General features: G+C 39.4%; 1 protein-coding gene across 1 annotated transcript in view; it reads left to right on the top strand.

Moving 5' to 3' along the window:
- The window catches only part of PCDH15 (protocadherin related 15), a 357,851-nt gene that overhangs the window by 60,416 nt on the left and 273,034 nt on the right, over positions 1-24,401 (top strand). The window contains exons 3-4 of the mRNA XM_063307469.1: positions 3,817-3,977; positions 19,420-19,575. Of these exons, the coding sequence (XP_063163539.1) occupies positions 3,817-3,977; positions 19,420-19,575 (317 nt within the window). The remainder of the gene's footprint in view (positions 1-3,816; positions 3,978-19,419; positions 19,576-24,401) is intronic.

Below are 24,401 nucleotides of genomic sequence, written 5' to 3'. Positions count from 1 at the left end.
AAGGGGCTTACTGGGGATAACAAGGATTAATCATCGCAGGAACTTTTATAGAAAGTTGGGAAATCACCATCAAGCCACCCTTGGATGAACTGCTAGATTTTTTAAAATAAAAGTATGTATAGGTAGTCCTCATTTAGCAACTGCCTCAGACAGCAACCATTCACAGTTGTGATGGTGATAAAAAGTAACTTAGTGACCAATGCCCACATTTACGACCTATGCAGCATCTCTCTCCTTCTCAGTCATAAGTTTGCCATTACAGTCAGTTATTATGCATTATCCTGTGCCTGATCCAGTCTTTTATTTTCTTTCCCTCCCATCCCCACATCCATATTTCCAATATGTGGAAATAAAAAGGGCTATACGATATGCCCTCTTTCCCGGCTTCCTTGTGAGTCAAGTTCCAGAAACCTTCCCTGCCGTTTGGACTCACCTGACTGTTTCAGGTCGTATCCTTCTGACACTGTAAAACAAAGGAAATCCCAGGAGGAAATGGCTGCACAGAATAGTGACCAGCCAAGGGGAGGGAGCATGGCAAGCCATGCAGCTAGTCATAGCTGTGGCTAAATTGGAATGGAGTGGTTGAAGCTGTGAAGTCTTAAAGCAGCTCAGTCAGAAAGCACTACTTTGAATCATAGCTAGAAGATAAAAGTGGGGACTACTTTTTCTATGGGCTAGGAGGAATATGATGTTATCCATTCCTGCACTCCAAAAGAGATGGGTGGCCTGTACTGGTGAAGCTAAACAAAACATACAAATACAGGTAGTCCTCACTTAATGACCAAAATGTCAGTTCCTAAAGATGCTGTTGTTAAGTGAATCCAACCTGATTTTACAACCATTTTTGTGGTGGTCATTGAGCGAATCACATTATTATTAAATGAATCACATGGTCACACTAATGGCATTTGCAACTTGGCAGCAGCTCAACCTTGTTTAGGCTGGGAAGCTAAGCAGGATCTTGTCAGATCAGTACTTGGATGGGAGACCTCCAGGGAAAGTGTAGACTAAGCTGAAAAATAAAAAAGAAACACATCTTAGGAAGAGGCAATGGCAAAACCCCTCCATGCTTGCCAAGAAAATATGTGGAAATAAATCCCCAGAATCCAGCGTGATTGGATGGACTCTGTAGTTTCTGTATGTATGGGAAGTAGAACCAAAAATTATTTCACCAAAGACTGGGTGTGTTCAGCAGCTATAAACTGCTGATGATACTTCAAAGGAGAAATGGGAAATGCCAGAGATGAGAAGCAACACAGTATCTCGGAAAAGAATGTGGCACGTATTTATCCGTCCAGCATCTCCAAAAGAATACACTATGCTACAATCATGGGCATCTGTGTGTGTGTCTCAAAAACTGCAATGCAGCAGATGCAGCATCACAATTGAAGTCCTGCCCCTTTTGTGTGTAAGTGTCGACACACACAGAAGAAGTAGGGCTTCAATTACAACTCCAGAGGCACCATCTTGCAGATTTTGATGCCATTCCCCTCCTGCAGACATTGCTGGCTACTGTACTTGATTAGAAATAATGTAACAGTAAGATGAATAAATGTAGTGACCATGATGATCATGTTGTCAGTATACAAGCAAACAGCTCTCTACTCTCTTTGTAAACTTCAAAGGTGAAAAAGAGAAGTCCATGACAGAATTGTTTGCTTCTTCTGTAACTCCTGCTGTTTCGTGTGATGCATCTAAGCTGCTTGTTCCTCTTAACATCTGCCATAACCCTTTCATGGTCTTGAACAACCACCCCAGCTGATCCTTCTGTCCATGCAGGAATAGATGACAAGAGTTCGAAAGATCTGAGTTTGTTCTTTGGTTATGCAAAAGGAAGTCAGTAGGTGGAACTAATGCTGTTGGCCTTTCTGCTCTTGTGTGGTTCAGATTATAACTCCAGTGAGAAATTAGTTGTCAACCTGGGGTTCACATGACAGCTGTCTACTTTGTATTTGGCAATAGGCTGAAGTAAATGTATGCCACATCAAAATCTTATCACCAGCTTTCATATGTATGTAGAAGGAGTAGGTTATCAAGCTGGCATTTTAGCTGAAGGATGAAAGCTGGCTCTGAACACCTAAAAGAAATGTTCAGAATATAAAAGGAATTTTTCCAAAAAGCTGACATATGAAATTGAAGTTCATAAGTGTAATAGCAACGTGGTTAGCTTAAAGAACAGCCTTAGAAATTTTTAAGTAAATGAGAAGAGAATTACTGTATGTGTATCTGTGATTAATTCCACAGAAATAGGAAAGTGAAACCTACTCTTGTGATAGATAAACAAAGAAACAAACAAACACTATCTGAATGTACTAAAGGTCATGATCCAATATGGTTAAAAAAAGAAATCAGAACCAAAGTAGATGCTGTACTGAATGTTCATTTGAAATTATAGAGTAGGTCTTCATCACCTCCAGCCCCAAATTGCAGTCAGTGACAAGATCATTTTTAACCTTTTTCCAACCACTTTTCCAGGTAGAATCCTGGAGCGATAAAAAAGGCATGTTTAATAGCCTTTGGGTTAAATAAAATTCAATAGGTCCAGTGGTAACTTCTTCCCCACCCCCCACCCCCGCACCACATTAGCCGTATTAGAAGGGAGGAATTTTGTCAAGTTTGGAGTCAGGAAGAAAAGCTTAATTTTCTTTCTGAATATTATGTTCCATTGCTTCCCATTACTGTTATTATTATTATTTTTTTAAATGATATGGTTTTCATCCCATCAAGTTGGCCCTTCAGGGTGAAATCAAGTTTTATATCCAAAATCCTTGAATTATGAAGGAAAAGGAGTAGAGATTCAATCAAATCTGAAAGCCCAGCCCTTTAATTTAAATTGCAAAATAAGGGGGCAGGCCTCTTTTGTCTCTATTTCTTCCCCCCACAATGTACCTAGCAATTTAACTACTGTACATGCTATGCTATGAAATCCTTGGTGCTCTCTGAAGTTGGTTGTTTGCTTGTAGACATTTTATTGCCCAACCAGGTAACATCATCAGTGCAATAATGATGTTGCATTGATGATGTTACCTAGTTGGGTAATGAAATGTTTGCAAGCAAACAACCAACTTCAGAGAGCACCAAGGACTTCACAGTCCTGAGCTACAGCTATTCTCTTCTATTGATATTATTCTCTCCAGATGAACCAGGAACGTGTTTCTTACCAAGCACATGGAGGCTCACTGGCTGACTTTGGGTCAATCAGTTTCTCAGCCTACCTGATGTTTATGTACACCATCTTGAGTTCCTGGAAGAAAGATGGAATATCAATCTAACAAGGATTACTATAAAACAATATAACAAAGATGCATTAACACTGTTTCTTTAATTGGAGTAAGGCACTTAAGCTGAACAGGGCATTTCTTTGGGCTAAATTTAATAAGGACTGTTTATGTGCAGTTTATAATACTTCGTGCTTCAAGTAACTAGAAAGTATAAGCATGTACAAATCTAAATGTCAATATAACCTAAGGAAGGAATCAGTTTGTTGAAACTACAGCTCCCTTCTGTGCATAATCTCAGACCCCTCAGTTTATAATTCAGTGCATAAGGTCCTCTTGCTGGGAATACTGAATAGATACTATTACTCCTTGTGCTTGTTCTCTTTCTATCCTATTTGAAATAGTTTGGATATAGCTTTGATGTGGCTGATTTTGTTTGTTCTTTATGTTACATTATTGATGATAGTTGACAGTATCTTGAGCAGGTAAACTCATCACAGGTCAATGTAGCACATGGAAATTACAGATTTGATTTCTTTCTCAAAACTGTATTCCACTTACAGAACACAAAACCTGGCTTCTCTGCTTTCTGTTTCAGGCACAATCTTGGTAGACAGCATGTTGATCAAAGGAACAGCAGGAGGACCTGATCCCACCATTGAACTCACATTAAAGGATAACACAGACTACTGGGTCATTTTAGATCCTATCAACCAGAGACTTTATCTTAACAGCACTGGGCGAGTTCTGGACAGAGATGTAAGTTGGCTTCTCCACCACTCATGAACCCAATTCTTTTATATTAAACTTCTAATTTCAGGCTTTTTTTAAGAAAACAGACAAAAAAACCCCAAAATCTTCATGAGTAATGAACATGGGAAATGACAATTCCGTCATAAGCTTGTTTTTTACTCTGAAAGAAATTCCATTGAGCTCTTCTAAACATGTTTAGCATTGTAGCCATAGAAGGTGTCTCAAGTAGTGAATATGAGCTAGGAACCAAGCATTCTGTCAAACAGATTTATAATTTCTTGGTCATATTCAAAATAGTGATGTAATTTTTATCACAGGGCTTAAATAACTTGATTATTTAATAACTTGATTATTATTGAATATGCTAAGGCTTAATATAGGGGACGCGGTGGCGCTGCGGGTTAAACCGCTGAGCTGTCGATCGGAAGGTCGGCGGTTCGAAACCGCGCGGCGGGGTGAGCTCCCGTTGTTAATCCCAGCTCCTGCTCACCTAGCAGTTCGAAAACATGCAAATGTGAGTAGATCAATAGGTACCGCTTCGGCGGGAAGGTAACGGCGTTCCGAGTTGTCATGCTGGCCACATGACCCGGAAGTGTCTATGACAACGCCGGCTCCAAGGCTTAGAAACGGAGATGAGCACCGCCCCCTAGAGTCGGATTCGACTGGACTTTACGTCAAGGGAAACCTTTACCTTTTACTAAGCCTTAAACTGTTAGATACAAATGACTGTCAGAACTCATTCAAAGTCACAAATAAGCAAACTCTCTTTTACTTGGTGTGATTAATTAATTAATTACAGGTAGTCCTCACTTAATGACCACAATTGAGCCCAGAATTTCAGTTGCTAAGCAAAGTGGTTATTAAGTGAATCCAACCCAATTTTACACCCTTTTTTGTAGCAGTCATTAAGCGAATCACCATGGTCATTAAGCAGATCATGCAGTTCCCCATTAATTTTGCTTGCTAGAAGCTGGCCAGGAAGGTCAAAAAAGGTGATCACATGACCACGGGATGCTGCAATGGTCATAAATGTGAATCGGTTGCCAAGTGCACAAATCGTGATCACGTGACTGTGGGGACACTGCTACAATTATAAATGTGAGCACCGGTTGTAAGTTGTTTTTTTCAGCACCATCGTAAGTCTGAACCATCACTAAACTAATGGTCATTAACTGAGGACTACCTGTAATACATTAAGAATTGTGTATCTGCACTGAATGCAAGCTGTATATGCATTTTTTAATTTTAACATCTGTACCTGAGGTTTTATATGAAAAGCAAATAAGCCAATGATTTCATTTTAGTAAGTTAATAATATTTGGTTTGGTTTTTCATGAGCATATCTACCTACAATGGTTGGATTTCAAACCATTGAAATCACAGCTGAGCAACATGTGGTTTGCAGTGTATTTGCAGCCCCCAAGGGCCTGTTTTATCAGTTGCCAGAGACCCATTCAAATCCCACCACCACTGCTGCTGTTATTCAAATGCCATTATCACTGAAACGTAAATGAGAATGTTAGCAACTGTTCTGGCAGATACCGGAAGAAGAGTTTATGGTCAGTCATAGAACTTTTTTAAGGCATTGCTAAAAGTGCTCTTCTGGCCCTGTAACATCTCTGAAAGGCCTCTAGGATCCTTAGAGCAGCCAACACATTAGCTGTTAATATTCTGAGCAGCTGCATTTAATAATATTAGCAGTAGTGGTGGCGTGAATAAAGTTATGTATTAAGAGTGGTGGGAAGATATGGAGATAACATTGCTGGGGTTGTTGCTGCTGTTAGAAGTGGCACTGTTTCCTGAAGAGTTTGAAGTCTTTCTCTCCAAACATGTTGCACATGTATGCATGGTAGTATGATATGCATGAAGACTTATCCTATGTTTAATCTGCTTCTCTCCTCAAAATAGTAAAAACGGTGAATTCAGTTTCCAGCACTCATGACTGAAAAGGGTCTACTATAAAGAGAGAGAGAGAGTTGGGAATATATGCAGCTCCAGGGCACTGCCCACCTCTGTCCAAGATAAAAATAAAGTAACTTAACTATAAGTGGTATAAATGTGATGGAGTTTTGGAGAAGCCTCATCAAGAGTTGTTTTATGAATGAATGATAGTTTGCAATTTTAAGACTCTGCTATTTGTTTGTGGCTAATTTCTATGAAAGCCTGTAATACAACTTTTTTAGATTTACTTGGTTTCCTAGGATTATAAATGCAAGTAGTACAAGTATATTGTGAGTTCTGTGTAACTAGTAATGATGTTGATGTCATAGGTTCATGATATAGAGAGTAAATCTAGCAATTACAAGATAAGGGAAAAAGAGAATTATCCTCCACTATCAATTATCATATGCTATTCAAGCATATTGTTAGTTCATTATCATTTCATTAGGTAGCCATGATTAATCCTAAAAAGAATTGGAGGGTTCTGGCCCTCAAATGTATTATATGGCAAACAAAGAAGTTGCCAAGATTGACCAATATAACCCTAAATCATTTTTGTTTGATTGATTCAAGGAAGCTTATTTGGAAATTGAGTTGAAATGTGAAAGTATACATTGAAGAATCTTCCCATAAGTATGAATTACGGTAGGGACATGGCAGACTGAACATCTGTGCCCGTGGGCTCAGTGAGCAGAACTGACAACACAACAGTTTTTTGGGGCTCAGGCAGTTTTTTCCAGAAGTCCAGGAGTGTTTTTCCAGAAAAAGGAAAACACCTGGAATCACCGCATCTGTCCTCCAGAGGGCTGCTTGCAGCCCGAAGATCACAAACAGCATTTGCCTTTGACTAGTAAGAGCTAGCCAGGAGGCTGGGATGTCACCATTTCCAAGCCCTGCTGTAGCCTTAAAGGGCCACTAAGACTGGCCACCCCATTTCTAAATCACCCAATTTATATTTCTTTTCTTTTCTTTTATTTATTTTCTATCCCACCTTTATTATTTTTATAAATAACTCAAGGTGGTGAACATACCTAATACTCCTTCCTCCTCCTATTTTCCCCACAACAACAACTCTGTGAGATGAGTTGGGCTGAGAGAGAGTGACTGGCCCAAGGTCACCCAGCCGGCTTTCATGCCCAAGGCAGGACTAGAACTCTCACTCTCCTGGTTTCTAGCCCATTGCCTTAACCACTAGACAAAACTGCCTTTTAAGTATGTGTACCCTAAGTGAGGCTTTCTACAGCAAGGAGAAGCGGGTTCTCTTGGTACTTATCATTATTTTTGGGGGACAATTAAAAAAAAATCTTTTAAAGTTTTAGACTTTGTTTTCCATCCAAATATTAAGGAGGACTGAGAATAAATAATTGTCTCCCTGTTTTTATTTTTGCACTAAATTTGAAGATATTAGCATTTTCCTACACATTGAATCGACTGTTTTGAACTTTGAGTTTTCTGCTTCCACTTTCCCTGGGGAACTGTCTGCATATCTCACTGTTGCTTATTTAAACACATTTTGGAATTCTTTCATATCTTCAACTTTTGTTTGTTAAGCTCCTGGGGGCACCATAATCTACTGCTTGAGACATGGAGGATTTTAAACAGACATCCTCTGACTTCCAACAAGATTTTAAACAGATTCTTTTTGATTCCTACCACGTTTTTATTATCTGGTTGGGTATGTCGTGGATGAAACTGAGGAATTTAACAGTGAGAGAAATGTCTCTTCTAAGAGTAAGATTGGGACTTCTATCAAAATGCTGGATGAAGATCAGATAGTTGAGTTGGAGAAATTAAAGGGAGAGATCAAGTTGCAAGCCATAAGTGAAATTGATCTTCTGATGAAATTCCATGGAAAAGAAGGAGTTATTATGTATGGGAGGTCTCCTGAAAAGAAATTGGAGTTTTTGAGGGGGGCAGTTGGGCTGTTTGATTTTTTTAAGAAAATAGCTCTATGCACATTGTGGGGATAGGTAAATGCTCTTGTTTATTTTAAAGTGGGATAAGGATTTAAGAATATTGATCTGGATTGCTTTTAGGGTTTGGCTGATTTCATTTATCTTTAATGATTTGGATTAAGATTATTAAGATATAATAAAAAATAATAATAAATGTCTATCTGGATGGTTTGGGGTTTAATATGATAAAGATTATTAAAATTATTTGTCAGATTCCTCCAATCAAAGGGTTCACAGAACCCCTTATCGGAGCATCTTCCATCACTTCCATATCTAGGGGTTAGACTCTCTGTCACCGGATGGGAGTGGGTGTTAAGTTGGAGTGTGAATTGCATTATTATGGCTACAGATTTATGATGGTTCACATCAAGGCCAGTCGTTAGAGATACACCAGCAACACCACCTGGATGGGAAAGGGGGGTGACATACTTTCGTGGGAAAGGAAAGCGATCAAGGGAATGTGGTTAAATGTATGTTTTAGCGGGAATTCTCCATTTGCAGCTTTACCTGTCGTCATTTCGCTTCATTAAACAGTTAAAGGATTCCAGGCTCCTGACTGCCATTGTGTGAATGCTCGAATGGTCTAGTGCTGACATTGTTGTGTTATCAAGTACAATGGCAGACAATTTTTAAGTTTTTAGTTTGATCTTTATTATAGTAGGCAGGAATAAATGTTATCTTTGGGGGGGAGTTGATTAGGAGGTTTATGTGTATATTTTTTTTCTTTTGATATAAGGGGAGGGAGCAACTGTATTTAATGATTTTTATAATGTGCCAATGGAATGATTTATAGAAATAATTTGATTTTGGTTTAATATAGAGTAAGGGATTGATTATGGAAAATTTTTGTATATCCTTGCTGTTAAAAGTCGGAAGTCACCTCTTTTTGTAATTTGGAAAAAAAATCTCTTGTGTTTCTACACTTTTTTAGTTTTTCCTCTTTTGTCTTTGTAGGGTTTTTTTTGTTTTTCTGTAGCTTTTATCTTTGCTTGAAACTTAATAAAATTCTTATTTAAAAAAAGATTCTTCCCATAAGCATGAAAGTAAATATTATTTGTATTGAACAATAGGACAGAAAAATAAGAATAGTTGTTGCTATACCCCAGGAAGCTAAGAGAAAAGGAACAGATGTTGATTTCTCATTTGCCTGATAAATGAAATAATAGTTTTGTTTTTGTTTACCATACCTTGATTGCAATTTGGTTGAGCTGCTGGTGGCCAAATAAATTTGCTTGGATGAGAGAAATCTTTCCACGGACTGCTAATTAGCTATTCCTCTTATAAGAGATATGTTTGCAAATCATAAATTCATACTGTGTACAGAATAAATTATGCTTTTTAAAAAGAAAGCTGGAGGTGATTCTGTAAAATGTTTATAAAAATTGCTTATAATATAAATGATCACTTCTTCAATCTCACCATTGTCTTTAACCAAACCAGGCTCATATAGTTTTATGAGTTCACATACATTCCTGGTAATATATCCTGTACTATTGCAATGAGTATTTAGCTGTTTCTGGCCTTTACAAAACATAGTTAGTGGACACTACTACTGTATAGTAAAGTTAGTCCTTGAGTTATGACCATTTATTCAGTGGCTGTTTGAAGTTACAGTGGCACTGAATGAATGGTACTTACACCCAGTCTCTAAAGTGCCCCCACAGTCAGGTGATCAAAATTCAGGCACTTGGCAGCCCCCCCGCACTTCAACTCCCCTACCTGCTGTAATGGTATGTGGGAAAGACATTGGGAGACGGGGCAAAGAGACGCTGCCAAGGGAACGGTCAGCTAAGAGACAGCAAAGCCTGCCGCTGGATAGTGGGCAGAACAAGAGGCTCGGAAGGGACCCTTCCTAATTTCTCAGGCTGTACATGAGATTGGGAGGGGAATATATTTTCAGACTTGCAAGATTCAGTTAGTGTAGCTTTACAATAAAGTAGAATTAGATCATCTAGTCCTATATGGTTTGCCCCACAAGGCCGGCACCTGCTTAACTCTCCCTCATCTCTGCCCTTTCAGCCCGCTGCACTCCAAGGCCCCTGTCACCCTATGCTCTACTGCCCCCAGCTTGCTCCTGCTGCTGATGGCACCTGGACCTTCGCAAGGCAGCTGCTGGCCATACAAGGTTTTCTTCCTCAGGTCACACATGGCGGTTTCCTTGTGAGACTTGGGGAAGAAGGCCTTGTGTGGCCAGCAGCTGCCTCGTGAAGGGCCAGGCCAGGCACAACTTGTCAGCAGCGGGAGCAAGAAGATGGCAAAGGTCAGCTGGGGCAGCAAAGCACAGAGTGGCAAGGGTCTTGGAGTGCAGGGTGGCAAGTGCAGCTGGAGCTTTGCACTGTGGGGCTGGGCTGGGGTGGCTGGGGCTTCCCAGGGGGGCTGTGGCTTCATGCCGCACTGTGGCTCAGGAGCTTCTTGCAGCCCCAGAGCTACTGCGTACCAAGAAGCCCTGAACTGCAGCATGGCAAGCAGCCCCAGAGCCATGAGGTTCTGGCGCTGCTTGCCACCCTGCCTTGCAGGGTGCAGGGTGGCCAGACGGACAGAGATGGGGGGTGAATAGGAGTTGGGGGGAGTTGAAGGAAAGGCAGGCCCTTACCTTGGAAGAACCAAGGCTCAGAGCTGGGAGGGACCAACCCAGGAATGGCTTGGATTGGGGTGGGTCTTTGGGTAACAATCAGTGGGATATGGTTAACAATGGCAATGGGGAGTACTGGGATTGCCTTCGCTAAGCAATGCAGTCACATGACATTGAGCTGTTGTAACTTGAGGTAACCTGTAATACCTAAGGCCCAAGGATATTCTGCAGGGAGAATTGAGCTGTTGTAACTTGAGGTACGACATTGAGCTGTTGTAACTTGAGGTAACCTGTAATACCTAAGGCCCAAGGATATTCTGCAGGGAGAGGTAGGAGAAACCTGTGATCTGCTTCCCAACACACACATGCCACGACCCCATTTCATGCATTCCATTTCATGAATCCTAAAAATAGTTCTTCTATTTATCTATAATTTATAAATATATTTAGAGTAGTATTTATAACTTATTTCAGTTTCTATGGTAAATAACTCTGGGCAGCTTATAAGGATTCAAATAACAATATAAGAAGATGAGAATAAAAATGGCCATGCCAGGGGGAAAAATCACCATAGATGAACAATGAACAATTCAAACCCAATCCTCAACCCTCAGTCATGGGCTAATATAACATCCTAGCCCAGTGCCTATTTATATTTTATTTATTTATTATTCAAATTTTGTTACTGCCCATCTCCCAAAAGAGGAGATGTGATTTTGGTTTAATATAGAGTAAGGGATTGATTATGGAAAATTATTGTAGGCATATTGAGGCTTTTATCACTTAAAGTCTTACTTGGTTTTGTTATATTTGTTTAACATTATTCACATTCTGGAAAAGAGTCCTACAGAGTAACTGGTTTTTAATTCTTTGTTGGTCCTAATCAAGAGCCAATCAATGTTTTCACTGTTATATCCTACAGAATAATATCCCAGATAAAGCAGAACCATTATATAATCTCTGAGTGGGTGTCTTCCAGTCTCAAGGCAGTGATGCGTATGGCCAAATTTCCATTGATTCAAAAAGGCAGGAAGACAAAGCCTAGGATTTAAACCCTGGAGCAGATGGTATTTTGTTCCTGCATAGGCAGATTTTTCTGGGTGTATATGGCTTCATTCTTACTAGCAATAAAGCAACTTATCTAATCTTGTCCTGTCTGAGCTCCTGCTGTAAGCGATTTTCGTACCATGCAATGAAGTATCTATATAATTGAGATGTATTATGTGCCTGGCAAAAATACAAAAATCCCCATATGTTTTCATATCTTGTTTCTTCCCTCTCTGCCAAGTTCACAAACAATGTTATCTTCTCCCTGTGTAATACTATGGTGAGACTTCAGCTCATAAATGCTTATTAATTCTTTTGGCTGAAAAAAAAAGAGCCCTATGACATTTCAAAATCCATCTTTTCCAGTATTTATTTCGCTTAGGAAGTGAACAGATATATTCAAGAGCTTCTCCCTCTGACACTGTAGTTTATATAATTTTATTCTCTCCACAAAAGCAGCCATGTTGTGAATCTGTACACCACAATTAAAGGAACTACTAAGTAACTCAAAAGAGTTTCTACCCTCTGGCCATGCCTGCAGCTTCTGTCTGCTCTCAATCACTTCCCTTATTTCTTTATCTTTCATTGGGTTTGGGGGCTCCAGAACATACATTATATTCTTCAGTGATCTGGTGAAGCCTTGAAGCATCTCGGTTTTGAAGCAAAGCTTCAGATCCCTTTTTCTTTCTTTTTATTAATCTATTTTCAAAAGAACTTTATTGAATATTTTTAGAAGACAGGCTTTTAAGATCATTCATTTATTTGAAGAGCAAACCAGTGCGTTTCAGTTTAATTTCAACAGATTGAGCGTTTTATTCAGTGGCAGACAGGGCTGCAACTGGTGGGGGGCAAGTGGGGCATGTGCCCTGGGTGCCACGCTGGGGGGGCACCAAAATCAGTGCTGGGAGGGTGTCAAAATGGGCACAAAATCCATGTTTGCCCCAGGTGACACAGACCCTTGTTGCGGGCCTGGTGGCAGAGAGCAAGAAAATGGCAAATGCAAATGCGAAGTAAGAGAATGTGTCTTCTTAGTAAAGGTAAAGGTTTCCCTTGACGTAAAGTCCAGTCGAGTCCGACTCTAGGGGGCGGTGCTCATCTCCGTTTCTAAGCCTTGGAGCCGGCGTTGTCCATAGGACACTTCCGGGTCATGTGGCCAGCATGACTCACGGAACGCCGTTACCTTCCCGCCGAAGCGGTACCAATTAATCTACTCACATTTGCATGTTTTCGAACTGCTTGGTGTGCAGGAGCTGGGATTAACAACGGGAGCTCACCCCGCCGCGCGGTTTCGAACCGCCGACCTTCCGATCGACAGCTCAGCGGTTTAACCCGCAGCGCCACCGCGTCCCTTCTTATGGTATGGTAATTTAGTAAATAATGGGAAGGGGAAAGTAATATAAATTTAAAATTCTCAGGGTAATTCTTTTCTTGCCAAGAAATCCCAACTTCACTGGTTTACCAAAGGAATCTTACTTAGCTATACACATCTAAGAATGAAATATTTGGACTCAAGAATTATCTCAGTGAAATTTTAGTATATTATGTACAACCAACCAACAGATATGGCTGTCATATTCATTCATTCCATTCATTCATTCATTCATTCATTCATTCATTCATTCAACAAATGCATATAGCTGCCCATCTGTCACTGGAATTCTAGGCAGTAAACATCTCCTACACTCACACTGGTCTCCATTAAAATTCCAGCCTCAGGCTTGGGGGAAAAGCCAGGTCTACATAGCCTTCCAGAAGGCCAAGAAGGTTGGAGGCATTTAAATCTCAGGGGTTGTCCATAAGGCAAGTGCTATGACAGAAAAGGCACACTTCCTAGGCCACACTAGGTGACATGCTTCACCAAGGAGACTGAGCATGCCCACTCTAGAGAGATGGGCAGAAACCATCAGGGATAGATGCTCCCACACGTAATCTGTCCCCATGCTATGTAGGGCTTAGTGGGAACCAATGCCTTCAATTTCACCTGAAAGTCTACTGGGAGCCAGTGCAGCTTTTATGACTAACATGGGACCATTTAGCACACTGCAAAAAACTTTCTAAAATTTTAAATTACCATTTTTGTGCAGCTTAGAAACATTGCCCTTAGAAACCGGGAAGTTTTTTGTATTAAGCATGTCATATCATGATGCTTCATGTAAAACTGTGTAAATGCCGTAGTTGGAATACAATTTCTTATGGCTGTGCCCCAAAACAAATGTCATAGGTCTAGAAAAGGGATAGGAAAGAACAAACCAAAGGATCAGGGTCAGGAACATCTGTGTTGAAGATTTTGGTCTTTTAAATTTAAAAATTAATTTAATTTAATTTAAATTAAATAATTAAAATAAATTAAAGTGGGGTATGATGAAACTTTGTAAAATAATGGGCATTATAGAAGGAAGACAGATAAAATGTTTCATTCTGGTAATGATAAGAAATTTCACCAAAGAAATTGATGGATGGGAAATCTGGAGTAGTTTAAACAATGTTTCTTTTCATGCCAAACAATACATTCTATAATACATTCCTAATGATGTGATTGAAAGTGCCGTAAATGAAAAAACTTGATGAATCCATTAAGGTTAAGGAAGGATTTGGGTAGGAAATTTTACATGAAAAATTAGTATCAGTTGTTGCTAAGCACTTTACTGGTAGGATTCCCAGATGTATCAGAGCAGTCACTGCTGAGTGAAGAAATCTGGATTCGATTGAACTTCAGTTTTATCCATTAGGTCCCTCTGTGCTTTTCTTATAATGCTTCTATCAGTAGGAATATAGTCAGAGTAATTCCATTGGAATTACACATTACACATAACAACTAAATCTTAGAACTAAAATCTTTATAATGAAATCTACCTGGGTTTGAATTTGTGATGTAATAGTTGTCAACAAGTTTCTAAAACTCTTTATTAATTTATTATTAAACTATAACTAATTGTTTTTTTTTCTTTTCCGACAAAGCTGAAAATAAAGTTAAAAACCTCCTTGACATAATGAAGTAACTGCACGGGTTTACAATACTGATTGACTGTTGGATCACAGTTTACGTGAGCTAGGAAATGGATCTCCTCCCAAAGCAAAAGCTGGTCAAAAGTCTTGTAAGTTTTTTTAGCTCCAAACAAAGAGAAGAAGAAACAATGGCCTAATTCACACACTGTACAAAGTTGTGGTGCCTCTGTGTTACAAACCAGGAGAAGAGATAATTTTAAACTTTGCTGGAAGATTACAAATTCCAAAATTCCTCAGTTAAAAAAAAAAACCTTAGACTGCCACCACTGAGACTGAACCTCCTGGCACCTCCTAGTTGGGAAATTCTTAACTCTTCTACCACCAGCTATAGTAAAAACAGAAAGGAAGTGGGTTACAATTTCCTGCCTAATACAGACTTTAATTAACCTGTTGCCACTCATGAAACATGAGAGGCAGCTGTGAAACTATGCAGTCTTGCATGTGGGGAAGTTAATGAAGAATGCTGCCAAATCTTTGGCTATAAAAAGGAGTTTATTCAGAAATATAGGGACACAAGGAAGCCAACAATCACAGGATTCCAATATTGTAAATCTTCCATTTGAGGGAGAAGGGTTTGTGAGGGAGTGAAGTTGCAGAACACTTCTCAACCCGTTTCCCTCATACATTAATGTTGGCATTTCTTTTTTTTGCTCAGACCAAGCCATTAGGTCACCATGGTAATTAAGTACTTCCTTAAGTATCGGCAGGGTGAAGAGGTCGAATTTAATTGTCCTGTGTTTGGGTGTTAATAGCTGCATTGCCTGGGGGAGGGCAGCTTGCTTGTTACTTGTTTAGTTTATCTTTTGCAGCCAAGTAAGCAGCTCAGTTCTTTCTGAGCACGTGTGTGAATGCAGAAGCTTGTAAAATATGGTTTTGTGCTTTCTGTAAATACATTTATTTTTATAGAAATGCCTGGTGTGTGATTTTTCTGATCTTGGGCCAAACACTTTCCAGTGTTCTGCCACAATTCATCCATTTCCCTCAATGTTACTCCCTAGCATCCAAACTGGTGTTCCAGCTGCCTGTGATAATTAACCCACACCCTAGCAATTTCAAGGACATGGACATCCAGAGGCAGCCTCACCCAGGCTCTTATCTTACAAAAACAAATGTTGAGACAGAATGGAAAGAGTGTCTGTTAGGAGGCAAGGAAGTGGAGGTGAAGTCTGAAGATTGGTCTGCTTGCCTCAAGCAGGCAAGATGACTGTCATTCAACTGCTAGGACCATAAATTATGGTGAATAGCATATCCTGGTGGGAGTTCTTCCTGATGCTTGGAGCTTTGCCGGGAGCTCAGTAGCAACTAGGAGAGGAGCAACCGCACAGAGACAGCACCTCAACCCAACTAGTGCAAGAACTTTTGGAAAAGGCTCTGTTTGAACTAAGTATTAAAAGACTGAGTATTAAAGATGTATTTATGTGGCAACAGCAACTTGCAAGTCCTAGATGGGTGGAGTTGACCAATAGTAATACCCTGTTGTCAGGGAAGGTGTGTACTGAAATAAAGCATTGTGTACAGATTTGCTACACTGTGGTGTGTCCAGTCCCTGGAAAACAAAGAACCCTCACAGGGGTGTGCAACCACCATCAAGACCATCTCTAGGGCAAGATGGAAAAAGGAAGACTAAACTCCATATTAAACTGCTCAAGCTAAACCCAGAATCAAACAGGTACCCAAATGGGTTGTCAGGATGTCCAGCTGCCCACTATCCACCACAGAACACAATATCCTCCAGAAACATCTCAACTATAACATAGACAATGCTAATTAGCTAATCTTTGCACCTTAGAAGCAGCATTTAAAACCACAGGACTTGCCCCAGAGACCCAAGAAAACATAAGGCAGACAATCATACCACAGACCAGAAGAACACAGAAAAGGCACTGATGATAACCAGTTGGTAATGAAATATCTGCAAGCAAACAACCAAGCTTAGCACCAAGGTTCAACCCTGAGCTACAGATATTGTCTTCTATTGGAATGAATGGGAATCATCTGCTGTAGAGGTGCTGGATTTTGGCATGATGTTGATACTGGATGGCTGCTTGGTTTTAACTGAATCTTGGAAGTGTGCTGCTTCTATATGATTCTCTCTCTAAAATCTTGGAAGGAGAAATAATAAGGCTGGACTTTATGACCATCAGGTGTGATTTGAACACAGACAGCTTGATTTGGGGACTTGTGAGTTTTCATTCCTCGCTGTCATTGCCTTCAACTTCCAGTAGTGGCCTCTATGGCTATCTCACTTTCTGTCAAAACCTGGAATCCATCTTCCTCTGGCCACTGCAAGGTGTTGTCCTCATTTTCTCCCTCTTTGCCATTTTTTTGTATGAAGCTATAAAAATAATATCTGACTTCAGATCCCCCAATTTATATCTATGTTTTGTATTTTACATTTATATATTGTATATGTTGAATGTTACAGTATATGATCTGGCGGTGGGTTTTTTTCTTGACGGGTTATTTGTTTTTATGGTGTACTCTGCCCAGTTTGAGTTGGGTGGCCTTATAAATATTAATAAATAAACTACAAGTCTGTGTCAATGTTGTAAAGTAATTTTGCTAACCGGTGGCAGTATTAGAATTTTGACTGGTTTCCAAGCTGTAGCAAAAGTGAAGATTGATGGCTTAAAGTTATAGATTCTGAAGTTTTTAAAGCCATCTTGTGTCACTTTCTTTATGAGATTTGTCCTCCAACACAACCAACATTCACCTCCTCAAAAAAATTTCTTTGTGTAATTTTTTTCAGTTGGTGGAATGATGCCCTGGTTCATGGGCTGAATGACTATATTGTATTTTTGAGCTGAAACACACATCTTTCATGCACATTTTTTTTCCAAATAATGAGCATAAAGATAGTTCAGACTTAGAACAGCCATCATGCTTCAGTTGATATTTTCGGCATCTCATCTGGAATTCTTCTGACTGCTGGAACAAAGGGATTGAAGAACTGCTGCTGTTGACGTAGACCACATCTTCTGTGAATCCTTGCTGGCAGTTGATGCATAATGCCTTTTAACACTTCTGAATAATGTGATTTGCCAACAGTGACTGACGTTAATCTACAGTATGCAATGCAGTGGCATTTGCCCAAAGAAACATTGAGATCCATTTCATGCCTATCTACATCTTGTTGATTTTTTACATCTAAATGCTTGAGTGTTCTTAAGAATCTAATGTTAGAACAAAGCAGTCTCTTTTGCATTGTAAATTTTGATAGTATGATGTCTTCATCATTGATTAGTTTGTTTAAACTTTTCCTGCAAGGTGGTATCTCCTCCATTGCTCCTCCATATTCAATGATTTATTGACAATTTGTTCATTAATGATTCCATGCCATTTATAAAATCACCAAAGCTATCCATCACTAACCTTAAAACTTATTTTCACATGGTTGGTCTACTATGTGTACGTTAGCACCCTATGAATGGCATAACATACCATTTCAGCACTGTTTCACTGAGTGCTGTTCCTGTGCCCATTTTTTTTCTTGCCACAATTTCAGCTTTTTAACTAGTAGCATTTCCATCATAGAGAATATATACGTACCTACTTATTTCTTAAGTTAAATAACTGACTTGGTTTGTTTATTTGCACCATACACTTCTTACATGTGTGTAACAGGCAGTCCTGATCTTATCCACTCTATTGCTTTACACTGAAATTTACTTTCTTTTTTTAACCACCTTCCCCTTGAAGCCATGATTTGTTAACTACTATATTTGCAATATATTCACCAAAATATTACAATAGTATTCCAAACCTCAGCAAAGGTGAAAACACATAGTACTACATGTATTACAGTGCTACAATGCTTACATAGGCATAGAATTGCTTTACGCCTTTGCCAAATAACAGACTCTTGTTCACTGATTGGGTAAGGTCTGAATTCTGATTGTGTTCATTAAATCCAAAGTACACTGAATCATGGTCTGCAAAATCTAGGTTTACTGTAAAATTAATATAATCAGTCTAGCCAAGGAGAGAGATCACTTACCTTCCTGCTTCAATACTTATACACAGGCCTTCCTTATTCCTTCTCCTCCTCTTTTTCTGAAAATGATTTCAGATTTATAGACTGTAGAAGACAAGGGAAAGCCAGTCTCTTGGGAAATACTGATTTTTTACTCAGTCATGGTGAAAGTTCCCTCTCTGATATCTTGGGCATACCCAGAAATCAGAAATTTTAACTAATGGCTCAATCTATTTTCTTAACAACCCTTGGCAGAATAATAAAAATGCAATCTAGTTTTCCCCAATTACACCATTACATAAGTAGGGTTATATGAGGAGAGTTTTTCGGGGAAAGAACAATCAAATTTCATTTCTTCAGACCTCTTAGCATGTGTCAGTTTATCAGATGCTTTAGGGCCAACCTTGCATCATGTTTGTGTCAGATATTTTAGAGGCATATTTGTATCAGATATGTTAGGGACCACATTGTATCATATTTTAGGGGGTGTTCACATTGTCATCCTCTCAACTTAGGTGTGTTTGTGCATGGAGAGACAAAGAGAAAGATTCCAGTACAGCAGTGTTGAAACATGCCTTCTGTTAAGATGGTCTACCCAAAGTACATTCATGAATAGATCTAGTAGCTCTCTAGTTAGGCTTCACAACCCAACATCAGGCTCTCGTTGTAATACAGTGATTACCTTATATTACAATATATTGTATAGGTATATAATATAATGTGTGCTACAATACTTGTATCTGAGATATACTGAAATCCAGACACATAACCAGATGCCAAGTGTTATTCTTACGGACTAACTACAAGCCTGGTCTGGGAACAAGCCTAATGAACTAAATGAGCTTTACTCCTCATTATGGAATTAGAGAATCCTATCCTAGAGTAAGTGTACATACTCCAAAGATACAGATGCTACTTGAATGTACTTACGATTTTCTTTTGTTTCCTTTACAGCCACCAGTGTCCATTCAGTCTATTGTGGTCCAAGTCCAATGCATTAATCGAAAAGTAGGAACTGTTATTTACCATGAAGTTCGGATCGTGGTGAGGGATAGAAATGATAACTCTCCGCAGTTCCAGCAAGAACAGTACTATGTTACAGTGAATGAGGTGACTTTTATTATTCGTATTGTTACTACTAATAATTTATTTTCTTTTTTCTGATGGATCAGAGCTTGGAATATAATGTGTTTCCACATGGCGACTTTATTTGCTTAAGTAAGGTTTATTTATTTATTTCCAGGTGATTCTGAAGAACTTGCTTCATGCAGAATCCCTAAATTAAATAAACAAGTAAACCTAATCCAACCTATCCACAGCATACTGCCATCATTATATAAATTAGTACAACAATCTAAGAGCAAGATGAAAATGAAATGTGATAAAACCTTGTTTTAACAGACCATTTGGGAGGAAAGGGATATCTGTTAAACCTGAATATTGGTTAAATCTGAATTTACATAATTACATAATTTATATCATTTGCATCATTATGTAATTTACATCATTGGTGGCAATTTATGTCATTTGCGTAACAAATGATGTAATTATGCAAACGATGTAAATTGATATAAAGTTAGATTTATAAGCAGCGCAAGGTGACATGGATTATTCCACAAGGAAACACCTTCTGACTGCTAACATTACTGTTAATAGGAACAACTGTTACCTGATCCATTTTTTGAACAGACAAAATTAATATATTTGCTGGAGCAAGTAATTGTTGATCACTATAAAATGTCAAAGCCATAGGTTTTCAGGAAACAGAACATAAATGAGTGATTGCTTGTCATGTATGGTGGCCATTAGAATATATGAAATGTGAATTATACACATTAACAGATACATATTCATACATACATACAAATACACCTATCAACACATAAAACACACTCATACATAAAAGCTGCTAATTCCACACCTAATTAAATATCCTGGTCACTCTGATCAGTTCTATTTAAACCTTTTACTCTAGGGTTGAAATGACTCTGTTTCCCTTCTTGTGGCCAAATTCCCTTCTTGTGGCCAAATAAGATGACAAATCTGTTAGATTGACAAATCTGTTGCTTAATTAGCTAATCAATATCAATTTTACATATCCAAGTGTTTTATGGAATTCTCATTGACAGCAATAAAGATTCTGATTCTGATATAAATGCCACCAATTACTTCAGTTCTCCAAACTGCATCTGAAAGAGTGGACTTTGTCATTATCTGGGTGAAGTCCAAACTCAGATTTTATCTCTTGCATCCAAATCTGCCAAATGGAGACCCATACAGCTGAGGTGTAGCTGTATTATCATCGATTCTGTTGCATTTTACAAAAGCACTGTTCAGCTGGAACACTTCTTTAGATACTGTGGTACAGGCTGGAAACGTGCAAATCAAATGAAAATCATCACTCTTCCTTGGTTACCATGATTGACCATCTAGCAATGAAGATCTCCCTTGGAGTACAAATGTTAGGATAAGTTCACAATCCCTGAAATGAACAAGCCTTATCCTTTCCTTCACTTACTGTCACACATATCCCATTGTGCCATGGATTTGGGTAATTGTATTTATTTTACATATTTATAGCCAGAGGATCTTATAGTACATTACTGTCCATAAACAAAATAGAACTAATAAAACAAACTAACCCCACCCCCAGTATACCTTAAATTTCATGTTTGTGTGTGTGTGTGTGTGTGTGTGTACACACACACACGCATACATACACACACACACACCTGTGTGTGTGTGCGTGTGTATATATGGAGAGGGACTCCCTTAAATATTCAGGTTTTAAACTACTAAGGCCTTAATTATTTATTTATTAAATTGGTATGCTGCCTGACTCACAATGACTCTGAGAAGGATACAGTCAGAAAGACAGATAAGGAACAAAGATAGCAAGGTGACATAAATAGGCTAGAACAGAAAAAAGGATCCAAGGGGACTTCACTCACCCTCACTAAAGGCCTGGGAGAAGAGCATCTGGATCTCCGAGTGGGGGACACGTTCCACAGGGCAGGTGCTGCTCCAGAGAAGGTGTGCCTCTTGGGTCCCGACATAGTTTAATCGAAGGAACCTGGCGCGTGCCAGCCCTGCTAGATAAAATTGGCTGAGCAGATACTATGAAAGAAGTTCTTACAAAAATCTTGCAGCCACTGTTGTCATTCTTGCACTGATGTTACACAGTTTCTGAAGGGTATTCCTTATACCAGTTTGCTGCCACATTCACCATTAGCTGCAATTTTGAATAATCTTCAAGGGCAGGCTCCTGGAAGATAATACCAGGAAATTATCAGAGCATGGACTACTATGTCCAAACCAGCTTTTCTGAGGAAAGGCTGCAGCTGCAGGACAGCCCATCCCAAGGCACTGTGCCTCCCCTTTCATGGGAAGGCAATCCCATCCAGAATTAGAGACATACCCAGTTTCTTGACACATGAGCTACCAATTCACAGGATTTTCATCTTCTCAGATGAGGCTTTATTGGTCTTCTTCCCCCCTTTACAACATTCAAATATTGATCCAACACCACTATCACACCTGACTGCTGACAGGCAGAAAAAGAGCCGAATGTCATCAGCATACTGGTGGCACTTAACCCCAAGTCCCAGTGATTTCACCCAGAAGCTTCATAATAGGCATTAAAGAACTGTATTTAAAAGGAGCTATCTTTAAGCTAGCCTACAGAACAATTACATCCAGGAAGGTAAAGAGCACGACAGTGTAAAAAAGTTCCCCGCAATCCTCAAAACAGCCAAAGCCTGAGACAACCAGATTTGTGTTACGGGAGCTCTGCCAGCCAGTTGATAGTAAGGCCTGTCATTATGGGCACAAAATGTTTTTTTCACAGCTCTTATTAGCCAACTCTCACAACAGCCAGAAACTCTCAGATATTATGAGATTGCTCTTCTAATCTTGCAACAGCCAGGAGCCATTGCAAGACCACTTCTTTTTTCATGCGGGCAGGGAAGTCTCTCTCTACTTGAAGTCCCAACTTTCTTTTGGCAGTCTCTCTTCACCTCCAAGAAAGAAGAATGGATGAAACTGTGTCTCCCGTGTACCCTTTCCCTAAGGTGGCATAAAATAAATGAATAACACACACACACACACACACACACACATGCATACACATATACATACATACATAAACACATATACACAGCATCTGCAAGGGGGGGGGAATCAAACCGGTCAGTCTGACAAGAGCCCCATCTGTTTTGTAAGTGGTTTATCAAGTCACATATCCCAAAGAAGCATTTCTTATGGCACACCCTACTTCCATCATTTTGCTGAAATGGGCATGCACAGCTGGATCTGTGCATGCCCATGTATATGCATGTATAAATGAAATTATACAAAGATCAACATTGCAAATATGAAGATTTTCTATTATGTATGGATCGCCTACACAATGCTTGTTTTGACAGTAAATCCCAGCAAATGGCTTAATGTTTGATTCCCCTCCCACCACTTTTTTTTTTTTTAAATCAATGGAGTTCAAGGCTCATGAGTATTCTTCAAAAGTATGTTTCTTCATAATTCAAAGCCAGGACTCTAATTTTGATACCATCCTGCTGAGTGTGAATTTCATTCGAGCTTAGCCTGGCTGAATGTTTGAGCTAAATTGGCAGTGTGTGCAATTTAGCACAGGGTTGTTCTGGTGTATGGGTCCTGCACCATCCATGTGAGAACCAGTGTGCTGAGTGTTAGTTTATATTGTGATCTTTATCCAAGAGGAATTACAGAAACCATGATGTGGAAACAGAGACAAAAGAAGTTAAAGTTAAACTAAAATTTATCAGGAACTAATATCTCAGAAAAAGTAGAAGGAACTGGAGACCCAGGCAAGAAGTGGGAGGACAGACAAGAGAATGGGCCCTTACCAGGGTGTCCACATGTTGTGTTCAGAAAAGTTGAGATAACGGCCACAACGGTGCAATCAAAGCTCTGCCTATTTTTCAAGTGTAGACTGTTAGAGGTCCTGGAAAATCCAGCATGCCTCATTAGCATGTGCAGTAGCATGTAAATTGAGTTTGTCCCATGATGCTTGCTAGAGAAAGCTGTTTGTTGCCACTTCTGCTTCCCCCCTCTCTCTCTCTTTCTTCCTCCTTCTTCCACCGATTGAACAGGCAGCATGGATGCTGCTCTCTTCATCAGGACCACATGCTCCGGCCTTGATGAAGAATTCTTCCCCTTTCTTGCACGCAGCTCTTAGTAGCTATAGGACTAAGGGTGAATTACGTTTAGGGACAAAAGAATGAAGATTTCATCTTTTTCACTGAACATGGATATAACCAAAGCAAGAATAAAAATGAGTAAGATCTTCTTTTACTGATCTTAATCCTACTTTGTCTAAGTGTGTGATTCTTTATGCTTGGGAGGGCTATGTGTGTAAGATCAATAACCTGTGTTTCTCTGACATGCCCACTGAAGCTATTTAAGATAATATACTTTTTCTGTGTGTACAGCTTCTCAGCTCTGTTAAACTCTGTTCCATTTCAATGGTTCTAGCAGGCCACTAAATGGCTTCATGGACACCCCTGGCTCTCATAAAGACTGTGCTTTGCTGGGAAGATGGGAACCATGCCTTAGGTTGAAAGAGAGGCTGTTGCAGTCTGGAGAATTGAATAAGCTGAGAGGCTGAATCACAGGAGGGTTGTGAATTAACCTATTTGTGCCTGCACACACACAGGTAGCCAGGGTGAGCCTTCAACAAAGCCATACCACTTTTCTGAATGATGTGGCACCTTTCATGCTTTATTTGCACTATCATACCTTATGAAGCACTTTTTTTTCAAATGCTCGGTACAGCCCTTAATTGATAACTGTATTTCTTCATTCCCTAATTCTGTTAAAATAGCAGAATGGACTGTAAGTCAACTAATCTTTTAAAAAAGTTTGATTTTATGCATAAATCATGTTCTTGTTCAGTCTCCAAA

This window comes from Candoia aspera, chromosome 6, assembly GCF_035149785.1.
Source record: "Candoia aspera isolate rCanAsp1 chromosome 6, rCanAsp1.hap2, whole genome shotgun sequence".
Lineage (NCBI taxonomy): Eukaryota > Metazoa > Chordata > Lepidosauria > Squamata > Boidae > Candoia > Candoia aspera.
This window is presented reverse-complemented; position numbering and strand designations above follow the sequence as displayed.